At 34.5% G+C, this 12,203-nt stretch overlaps 1 protein-coding gene across 2 annotated transcripts in view; it reads right to left on the reverse strand.

Moving 5' to 3' along the window:
* LOC123566451 (probable ATP-dependent RNA helicase DHX34) overlaps positions 1-10,880 on the reverse strand; it is an 83,646-nt gene extending 72,766 nt beyond the window's left edge. For both annotated transcript variants that reach the window (XR_008372041.1, XM_045360562.2), the window contains exons 1-3: positions 10,525-10,880; positions 1,055-1,137; positions 150-278 (exon numbers count right to left, since the gene is read on the reverse strand). Coding sequence is in view for 1 of the 2 variants with exons in the window: in XM_045360562.2 (XP_045216497.2) it covers positions 150-278; positions 1,055-1,137; positions 10,525-10,745 (433 nt within the window). In the remaining variant the exon portion in view is untranslated. The remainder of the gene's footprint in view (positions 1-149; positions 279-1,054; positions 1,138-10,524) is intronic.
* Positions 10,881-12,203: the final 1,323 nt, after the last annotated feature.

Here is a 12,203-nt window from a genome sequence, read left to right on the forward strand (position 1 = left end):
ATATAACTTATACAGTGTTGGATAATTATTTCTTATGCTTAAAAATCATACTGACAGTGTACTGTTTTTTAGCAATAAGGAATAGAGGTTTGCAAATAGTACTACTCAAATTATGTGGTAACTATGAAAATTTACGAAAAGAGTATAACCTGCAAGCCTTCCCTTTTTGATGAAATCTTCAACATCTCTGTTCTTTAAAGTTATATTTATCCTGTATCTTTTATCATAGTGTGCTGGTATTCCAAGATCTGTTTCCATAGATCCTGACACACAGGGTTCTGAAAAGACAATAAACACTTTGACAGCATTCTTTAAACCAAATGATATGGTATATATTGTAATGTTTAACCTTTAGCCTGATTGCAGCAAGTGATTATGCCTTTATGCCCAGTGCAGTCAGTAAATTTTCAGTGAACACCCATTCAGATAATAGATGGTATTGACCAAATTGAATGATGGACCAATCCATTATAGAAGCAGGGTAAGGGTTAATTTATCATTCAATTGTTAAACTTAAAGTACTAATTTATGCAATTTAATTCATATGAAAATGCTAAACTGATATTTGAGCCGCACCATGAGAAAACCAACATAGTGCATTTGTGACCAGCATGGATCCAGACCAACCTGCACATCTGCGCAGTCTGGTCAGGATCCATACTGTTCGCTAACAGTTTCTCTAATTGCAATAGGCTTTGAAAGCGAACAGAATGGATTCTGACCAGACTGCGCGGATGCGCAGGCTGGTCTGGATCCATGCTGGTCGCAAATCGAGGGTTCAGCGCAATAAGGATGTATCTACATATAGTTATTATATGTAGATACGCCCTTATTGCCTTGAACCCTCGAAATGCACTATGCACTATGTTGGTTTTCTCATGGTACAGCTCATTTAATAATTAAGACAATAAAATCAAGAAGAAAGCTAATGTACAAGCCCTTAATTTCTGACCCAAAATTATTCTTGTCAAGTATACACTGTGTATGCAAATGAACTGAAAATGCTCCAATAATAAAATGAAAAATTCCATTTGTTTGGAGCCTTAACACTTACTAGGAGTTTTTTCTCTCTGTCTCTTTTGAAAGTTCTGATATTTTTCAACAAATACCCAGAAATCATCATATTCCTTGCTACCTCTGTAAAATAAGATTTTTAAATTAAAAAAAGCAATTATTAATGTCATGAATGAATACTGCACTTGAATATATAATTCATCCAAATCTTCTGTAAAACAGTAAATGCTATATTTGACAAACTAAAATAACTAAGAGTGATATAAATATAATTTCTACTTGTATGACAGCTTATCATAATATTATCAGCATATTTGGTTACCAGACACCTAGCCCTACTACTAGACATATGGTCAGTCTATCATTTACATATGGAGTTTATCAAGGCACCTGGTGGTCTGAAGTCTACCTTAGGCATAAAAAAAAAATTGTTTGTTTCCGGTATCCCGACCTACCCTAAATTTTTGGCCCGACCCTAAATGTTTTTATGGCCTTGGAGTATATTTTTTTCAACTTTTTAACAAAAAGTTGAAAAACTGCACTTTTTATGCTTTAAACATGGCTAGTGATGTTAGAAATCAACTAACTGATGCTCTAAAGGCATAACCCCCTTATTTGTATTCATTTTTTGACACAAAAATAATTTCTTAAAAGTCTCCCTTAATAAAAAAAAATTCCAAAAAAAAAAATTTCCAAATTTTTTTGAGCATGTTACCGAAACAAAGAATTTTTTTTTAGGCCTTATTATATCCTTAGGTATCTGGTGGTCTGAAGCCTATCCTTTCATAACCTATGGAGTTTACAAGGCCGGTGATCTAAGAAGTACCCTATCATATCCTATCAATGTTTTCTGGACCATTTTGGAACCAAAACTAGTCCAAATTCCCCTCTTTAGACAATACTTTTACCCCATATTTGAAGAAAATTCCCCTCACTGCCATCATTCCTCAAAACTGGTAAAAGTACTGCTTATTGAATTATCTAGGTATGATCTATCCTGTAATCAATTAAATGTGGACTGGTGTAACACTGAATTCTTACATACTGCTATGTATTTACATTCTCTCTAAGATATTGGCATATATATATTACTGGTACACATACAGTGGAATATCCTTGTGTCTGGTACACTTACAGTGGAATATCCTTGTGTCTGACATTGATGTCACAGAACAAGTTACTGTAGGCTTACTTATTTTAGCGGTGTACTAATAACAGCGCTTTTAGCGCAATAGTACGTGCGCTAATTCATGTCCGCGCATTAATTTGTCCAAGCATTTTCATGTACATTTTCATTTGATGATGTTTTCTTCCAACTTTTGCAAATAATTATTCTTGAGAGTTTGCACTAGTTATACTGCTTGCTAATATTTTAAGGTTCGTATGATATTCCTGTTTATTGTTCATATTATTATTTAAAAAATAAGTTCATGCAAAATAAAATATTTAAGCTTGTAGTTTGTGTTTTTCTCATTTGATCAAGTCGTTATCAATTGTCGTATCACCTTCGGGCATGTCCGTTGTTGCAGTCGCTTGTTTACGGAAAGGTGTGAACGTTTGTATTAAGGCACAATACATGTAGGACAGAGGGAATTCAATGATTAATATGTGTGACAATCTCGTTTTATTTCAGCAAATATAACTAGCATACAGAATATAAAACACGCAGATTATTATAATTAAATACAAGAAGACAATACAGTTACGTAGGAAATATTATACTTTATATACTGTACGTAAACATAAAGCTACATCACCGTTGAAAGTATCATTGAAAAAATACAAGTATCATCACGGCACACTGTCTTAAAGTCATATTTGGTACATGTTTTGAAGTTTTTAGCTAACTGATTTTTTCGATTGCATCCATTAGACCTGTAAGGCGCCATCCTGTTATGACTGGTTCTTTTTTCACATTTCTGTGTGCATCGACCAGCCAGGTAGCATTGATAGGTTTTAATCTACTCAATTTTAAGTTTACGTCAAGATTTTCATAAACGGTATGACGTATACATTGTAATTACAGCAGAAACACATTACATAAAAATTGCCGACGGTTTATTTCCGAAAATCTTCGTGAATCTCCACAAATCTCCGAGAGCCTCATCTCGGACAGTGCTAAAATTAGAACTAGCGGTCTCACGAGAGCGCTAATTCACGTCCACGCATTAATTAGATATTTCACCAAAAATTGCCTTTGCGCTAAATTTTTGCCGCGCTTATAAATGTACGCCTACAGTATAATGGGTCTGTGCCTTCTGGTTCTGCCCACAATGACGCACAAAGTTTCATAATGCATACCTGTCAAGACACACGCATTGCGCGTGTGTCACACGCATTTCGGCCCTAGATCACGCTCACACGCCTACTATTCAAGGTCACACACATTTAAAAAAAATAAAGCAATCAATTGTTTTTTCGTAAAAAATTATTGAATCAAACATGCAAGGCGACGTTGCCACGGTGTTTTCATACTGTATAATACAGCTTAACATTCACCGGTGCAACGTGTTATTTCTACCGCATGAATAAACGTCACTAAAAGTAAACATGGAGGGAGACTTTTCAAAACCGGATCTTTTGTGTTAAAAATCTAATTTCCATGTGAGGGCGTTTCCGGCTTTTAGGGATCATCGCCCTCCAGACCACCCAACAAGGGACAACCTTCCCTTCGAACCCCGATCACACTCGTGGCCTTTGTGGAGCCTTGACAGCTATGCATAATGGCCCTAGGGCTTAAGTCATTGGACCATTTGGCATTACTGCACCTTAAGAAGTGTACCACCATAACCAGAAGGCACACCACAGCAGATTATTAACCAATTATTAAGTTAAAGGTTGTTGTATAGACCCATAATAAATTTTTAGCAAAAGGTGAGCTTTTGTAATCACCCTGTGTCCGTCGTCTGTCATCAACAATTTGACTGTTAACACTTTAGAGGTCACAATTTTGGCCCAATCTTAATGAAACTTGGTCAGAATGTTACTCTTAATAAAATCTCGGGTCATCTGGGGTCAAAAACTAGGTCACTAGGCCAAATCAAAAGGAAAAGCTTGTTAATGCTCTAGAGGCCACATTTATGACTGTATTTTCATGGAACTTTGTCAGAATGTTGATCTTGATGATCTTTAGGTCAAGTTCAAATCTTGGTCAGGTGAGATCAAAAACTAGGTCATAAGGTCAAATCAAAGGAAAAGCTTGTTAACACTCTAGAGGCCACATTTATGACTGTATCTTCATGAAACTTGAGCCCGCCAGCTCAGCTCAGTAGGTAAGAGCGTTGGTTTATGGATCGCGGGGTTGTGAGTTCGATCCTCAGGCGGAGCGTATGTTCTCCGTGACTATTTGATAAACGACATTGTGTCTGATATCATTAGTCCTCCACCTCTGATTCATGTGGGGAAGTTGGCAGTTACTTGTGGAGAACAGGTTTGTACTGGTACAGAATCCAGGAACACTGGTTAGGTTAACTGCCCACCGTTACATGACTGAAATACTGTTGAACAAGAGCACCGCCTTGCGGGTGCTGACGCTCATCTGATTTTTTTTGTATAATAGAAATATTGTCCTACCCATGATTTTCTAAGTCTAAAAAGGGCCATCATTCTTGCAAAAAGCAGGATAGAGTTATGTTTCTTGATGTACAGTGTCCACTTATGATTGTGAAAAACTGTTGCAAGTTTTAAAGCAATAGCTTTGATAGTTTATGAGAAAAGTTGCCTTAAACATAATACTCAACCAAGAAAATGATTTTCTAAGTCCAAAAGGGGCAATAATTATTGCAAAAAGCAGGATGGAGTTATGTTGCTTGCTGTACAGGGTCAGCTTATGATGGTGAACAAGTGTTGCAAGTTTCAAAGCAACAGCTTTGATAGTTTAAGAGAAAAAGTTGACCTAAACATAAAACTTAACCAAGAAATCTGATATTTTCTAAGTCCAAAAGGGGCCATAAATCTTGCAAAAAGCAGGATGGAGTTATTTTTCTTGCTGTACAGGGTCAGCTTATGATGGTGAACAAGTGTTGCAAGTTTTAAAGCAATAGCTTTGATAGTTTAGGATAAAAGCTGACCTAAACATAAAACTTAACCAAGAAAACTGATTTTCTAAGTCCAAAAGGGGCAATAATTCTTGCAAAAAGCAAGATGGAGTTATGTTTCTTGATGTACAGGGTCTGCTTATGATGGTGAACAAGTATTCCAAGTTTCAAAGCAATAGCTTTGATAGTTTAGGAGAAAAGTTGACCTAAACATAAAACTTAACCAAGAAATCTGATATTTTCTAAGTACAAAAGGGGCCATAAATCTTGCAAAAAGCAAGATGGAGTTATTTTTCTTGCTATACAGGGTCAGCTTATGATGGTGAACAAGTCTTCCAAGTTTCAAAGCAATAGCTTTGATAGTTTAGGAGAAAAGCTGACCTCAACATAAAACTTAACCAGGCAACGCCGACGCAGACGCCGACGCTGACGCCGACGCTGACAACCGCTCAAGTGATGACAATAACTCATCATTTTTTTTCAAAAAATCAGATGAGCTAAAAATGGCGTCAAACCCAAAACAAACAAACAAACAAATCATAAAACTTGGTCAGAATGTTCATCTTGATGATCTTTAGGTCAAGTTCGAATCTGGGTCATGTGGAATGTGACCTACTGACCTACTTTTTTGTTTTTTAAGGTACAGCCTTGAAATTTGGATGACATATACAGTTTTGCACACTGACCTTAAAACTGACTTCAGTGATCATGAATGTGACCTACTGACCTACTTTCTTCAGGTGAGCAATACAGGGCCCTCCTGTTTTAATGCAAGAGTTGCATGGTACAGCAGGTGGGTTTGATTCATACAACAAGGGGCTATTATGATCACGTGATTGATAAAACCAATATTAGTTCTGGCTAACATAACTTAACTGACGCTGTTTTTATTTTCTGATGGTCGCGTCCATTAAGTTATGGTGAAACACCATTTGGTTAACTAACCAGTGTCAAACTGCAACATCTTGCACAGTCTCTCGTGAGAAACTGATGACATCAGGCAAAAATTCAGAGCACATGGTTATTTTTAAAAATCAAGATCAACATTTTGCATATTTATGAATCTAATTTAATCATAAACATAATTATTTTCGATAAAGTTCATAAAAAACATACCTAAGTTAGACGGTTTAAGTTCTCAGAAAAGGTCAATAAATAACGATTCTATACCGCCTATTTGTTTTCAAAAAGAAGAGTACCCTGACCAGGTGACAACTGCAGTGGCGGACGAAATACTGCAGACAGGGGCAAGGTATCGTACCCATTTGAAACTTGTGTGTATAACGTGTGTTTATATTATGTTGCATGGATTATTTTATGCCAGATCAAAAGAAAAATGGATCAGAAATATTTCAAAATAAAAGGTGAGTCCATTGCATTTCATTTATTTAAATTATAGCGTGACAGACTTCTGGCACACTTCCAGTACAAGATTCGTTTCAGCTCAGAGATCCTTAACAGCATACATGTATAAACATCTCCGAGCTGCATTTTTTAAGTTTTACTAAACCAAAATGTGCTATGATGGATGTTAGTCAAAACGTCCCCTAGTCAAAACGTTCCCTAGTCAAATCACCCTCCATTTTGGTCAAAACGTCCCCCTTTTCTGGTCAAAACACCCCCCTTCCAAAAATTACCAGGTCAAAACACCACCCCCCCCCCCCCCTTAAAAATTATATATGTAAATACATATTATTTAAGTTAATTTGGTAAACATTATTAAATTATAATGTTCATTATATTGTTTTACATGCATAGATTTTAATTAGAATATTGTAAACCATTAGTTTTAGAATGTTATATGTTGTGAAATTATCTGTCGTTTATATTGTGTAAATTAAAGTGATGTTTCTGTTATTTATTAATAAAATTAAATGAAATTATAATGTTGTTATATAAATAAATGAAATTGTTACAACTGCATGAAGACAAAGCGTTAATGGATCAAACAAGCTGTTTGTCAACATGCCATTGCCTGCGACTCGTGTGGCAATGGGCAACACAGAACCTGTGATACAGGTAAGTTATATTCATGTTATTATTATTATTGATTTCTTGAATTACTAGACTTCAGTAAATGTCTTTTGTGGAATACTTATCATATTCCAAATTGTCTAACTACTTTTTGGCAAATATGTAATTTTCTGCCAAAATCTGATTAACTACCTTTTACCATTTAAATAATATCTTTATTTTATTTTATAAAATATTGAAAATCTAGTCAGAAAGAAAAAAAAAAACAATTTACAGATCATAATCGCATTATGAAAAGCAAACAAATTCAAATATACAAGTAATCAATGCACTGTCAAGTTAATCCAATCAGAGTAGATAATGTGTTATAACAGGAACAGATTACAATAGGTGTTAATTCAATCAACAGATTCTGTATATTGAATTGATTAGTAAAAACAAATGAGAAATAAATGATAAATATTTATTTACAAGTACCAGAAATAAAAAGAAATATGGGCCGTTCCATGAGGAAACCTGTATAAGTGACAAAATTAAGATAGCAAAACATTCATAAATAACTTTCTTTTATCTTTCAAATCTTAAAATTTGAAGTAATTATCTTCACTATTTCAAGAATTACAATGCTAGTAAGTCACCGAAGGCATTTTGTGTAAAAAGGTATTAACATTCTTTTCAGTCATTTCATTTTCTTACTATATTTTTTTTTCAGTTACTTATGCACAATTTGTGATTTCTATCTCCTATAAATGTTTCTTATGTCTTTTACAGCTACCGCACAGGGGGTATGTCTGCAAGTTCCTTGCTAAAAAAGATGAGCACCATTTACAAACCAAGGCTCACCACAACAGTTCAGGATAAGGAATAATTGTGATAAAAACATTAACTAGCATAAACGTGAATTGGACTTCTTGATATTGTGTAGCTGGAACACTTTGAATTAATATTGTGATATTCTTGACACGAGATTAGACATGGAACAGCACATAAACTCGGTATCCAGATCGTGCTATGGTCAGATCAGACAAATTGGTCACATAAGAAAATATCTAACAACTGACGCAACAAAATGTCTTAGGCTAGTAAACTCCCTAGTAACATCACGGATGGACTATTGTAATGTGCTGCTGCATGTAATACCGAAAACAAATCTTAAAAGACTACAGCTCATTCAAAACACAACAGCCTGCCTCATCACAAAATCGCCCCGCTATGACCATGTTACTCCTATCCTGAAAGATCTCCACTGGCTACCTGTAGAGTACAGAATCAAATTCAAAAACCTAACACTTACCTATAAAACATTACATAACAAAGGTCCAGTATATATCAAGAAAATGTTGAATGTATACCAACCAAAACGAGACTTACAATCCCAGAATGGTTCACTAAGACTGGAGTTACCTACGAACACTGGAACAGCAAATTATTCAGTTTCAGTTTTATGATTGCATATGCCATGTTTTGTGATTTTGCTACATATCTGCAATATGTCACGTTTAATTGTAAAGCGCCCTTGACCGTATATTTCATATGAAAAGGGCGCTCAACAAATCTGGTATAATAATAATAATAATATACAATATTGTGAATTTGACTTCTTGGTGAAGAACAGTGAATGAATAGTGTGATGTTATTTTTACTTAGTAAATAATTATGCAGTTGTGACTTGTTCTGATGTTTTATTAATGTTTTATAAATAAAGTTATAACTCTGATCAGCATTTTGTTCATTCTAATTTCTATACAAATTTTGATTGGGCAATAGAAAATTAGTTTTTAGATTCTCATCCCCGCCCGCCCCTATCTGAAACCCCCCGCCTCGAAATTTTTTATTGGTCAAAATCCAGATATCCAAAATTTCATGTCCGGATACTGGTACTCTTTCATAAACATTGCATAATTCTACAGTTTCAAGAAAACGTTTAACATATTATGGTAATGCAAAGACAATTTAACAGCATTTGACAGTATCTGATATTAAAATTTACCATGACATTACCTCTTATTATAACAAATTAAGAGAAATGATCATAAAATATCGGCAATTCACACGACTAGCAGACGTTCTGACAACCTACTTTCGATTTCAAAAACTTTTAGAAAAAGGTAAAGCCAATGTATTTTCTTATCCTTATTTGATTGTAATGGATTTTTATTGATTAGAAATAAGTATCTGTTGTCTGGATTTCAATATTTCAATTGTGTTTAACATGGACATTTGCCTTCGTGGGGAAGCCTGACATGCCATTTTCAGTGCAAAGTATACTGAATTACCGCGCTATTTGTTTCATAGATATGGAAATAGGATTAAAATATGCTGTGCATGCAAGTGCATCTAATTAAGAAATATCTGATTTTTTTCAAGTGTAGAACTACTAGATTCCTCGTATTTTAAACTTTAAGCTCGAATGTCAGTATCATCATCATCGATTCCACCGGTATATAGCTTTTAGCACATGCTCAGCAGGAATGACAGATTGATTGTTTTCTTAAAAATCGTGGCTGTACTTCGACAGAACTAAATATTTTGAATTTGCAAATACACTGAACAGACAAATATTAATTTGCCGTTGTTGTATATTTACTTTTTTGTATAGGATACAATCAACCATCAGACAAAATGATTTACTATCACATTATAAACAAGATAAAAGTTTATGACATAAAATTATTTTGTTCATTTCAAAATTATTTCAAAATGGGTTTTACATATACAAGCATTTCAAAGACACAGCAATACACACTAGAATATCAATACAGTGATATTTTAAATATAATTTGTCAGATTGACCTCCACAATACCATATTTCCAAATTAAAAAATAAAAAATAAAAAGTGCCCACCCGCCCCATTTTTTCTCAAAATTCGGATGAGAATCTAAACATTTATTTTCTCTGGCCTTGTATAGAAGAAAAGATTTTCCCTTCACAAATGTTCACACCTTATTACTGGTGATTAATGGGTTTATGACACCTACTAATATTAAGCCCACAGCTCAATTAAAGCACAACCATATATAGTTGATAGGTGTTGATTGCATTATTTTAGGTGCTAATAAATCAATTTTGTGTATTATCAGTACATAATCCATAAGTTTCAAATTGAAAAGATAATAAAATATATGAATTAATTAAAAAGAATTAAGAATAATACAAAAAAATATTAGGGGGGTGTTTTGACCAAATTCTAAACTGAACGGGGGACGTTTTGACCAAAATGGGGGTGTTTTGACTAGGGGACGTTTTGACTAGGGGACGTTTTGACTTGATACCGCTATGATGTTTCAATCAGGCTATTCCGCAGGTCACGCATGTGAACCGAATTAATGCGCACACAACTAGCCAGACTGAAACAAGTACTAATCGGTTGAAATCAGTGTACAGGGTGTATACAGGGCAACAACTGGTAACACAATCAAGCACATATGTGATACATTCATTGAATGTCATTCAAATCGCAATTACTTGAGCACATAAAAAGAAATACAAAAACCTAACCTTTTCATAAAATATTGGTCCCGAAAGAATATCTTGTTTAAAGAATATTTAAATTGCAAAAAGTTAAATTCTCTGTCACTGGATGATGTACGATCACTTGTTCGGTTCTGTTTTCTACTTTCACTTTCATTTTTCAAGCGTTTGTGTAATGTCGGGCTACTGCTACGTTCTCTTTCTTTCTCATGTCTGTAGTATTTATGTCTGGAACTCTTATAACTCATTTCAATTTATTTTTATTAAATAACGAAATGTAGAGCAGAGTTCGCATTAGCAGAGTCAGGTTTAAAACACAGAAAAATGTTCACTTTTTGTAAATATAAATCTACTCTCCAGACGCTTTACAAACGGAGTTATCTAAATGCCGTACGAGCTCTTCGGTACACAGTTCATAGAAAGAAGCGAAAAGGAGTATACTAAATGGTTAAGACCACATTTTTTTTCTATAATGGTGATATAGTTCTGTACGGGAATATAAAATAGAAAAGCTGGAAAAGCATATAAGTCTCTGAAAAATTAGATTTAGCACGGGGAGACAGATTCAAATTGTTTACTGTACTGTATGCAGAACTGTATCATATAGTGTGAGACTAGTTATTAATTGAAACTTTTGCAAAAAAAAGAAGAAGAAAAAAAGATCATTACGTTTATATTTTGCCGTAAAAGCTATTATGATAACTTAATCATTGTTATTCAAATGTGTAAAGTAAAGTATGTAATAGTATATAGACTATATATAAGAGCTGAGGTGAATATGAAATAAAAAGAAACAAATTGTGATTTGGGTATGGGTTATGACGTCACGCAAGGAATAAAAGGAGGGCAGAATGTCACCAAAATGTCCCCGTCATGTGTCAAATCTCTTAGTTGCCGCTGTGTAGCTCTGGACACGTAGGAAGATTAGTTTGTTGTTTTCATAGATGCTCGTCTCCATGAAGAAGATTTATATTAAGCTAGTGTGATACCACATTGGAGATCAGATAGGTACCATGACATTGATGGAGAAAAAGAAGCGGATTTTCGACTGCACCACAGAGAGGAGACTCAACAATATTTCTACGGTGAAGCTCAAAATTTAGAGAACTGCATCCGAGTCGTAAGTGGGTATGTTGAATTTGGTAATTTCGTACCCCATCGTTAAAGAGTGATTTGGAGCTATTCTTACAAATGGAAAGTTTGTTTTTAAGTCGGAAAGAGAGGAGGCGTTTTGGACATCTGGAAAGAGTGAGTTCCATTGACGGATTGTTATGGACAAAAAAGAACTTGCATAAGACTGGGTGTTTATATGGATCAAAGGTATACTGTGAACAGAACGGAGATGGTAATGTTGATTATTATGGCTAGGAATGAGATTTCGTAGATTCTTAGGAGTAAGGTTGTTTTTCGGCGACGCCGTCTAAATTCGTTTTCGTTACCTATGCCACGTGACTTCAGTTTGCAAATCAAACTACTTGATAACGCATTATAGATAATTTATCAAAATGGAAGATTTATGCAACACTGCCTGATTGGACGAGAGTGTCAATTTCTTTCACTCTGTTGATTGTGCTACGCTGAGTGAAATGTAGACAAAGCGTTTATCCTAAACGACGCTGTTAACAGTTTTTTTTAGCTAACTTTGGCTCAGTATATTTAGCAAGAATATTGATATATCTCAAAATGATAAGTAAGTTTAATAAATA

The sequence above is a fragment of the Mercenaria mercenaria genome, chromosome 8, assembly GCF_021730395.1.
Source record: "Mercenaria mercenaria strain notata chromosome 8, MADL_Memer_1, whole genome shotgun sequence".
Lineage (NCBI taxonomy): Eukaryota > Metazoa > Mollusca > Bivalvia > Venerida > Veneridae > Mercenaria > Mercenaria mercenaria.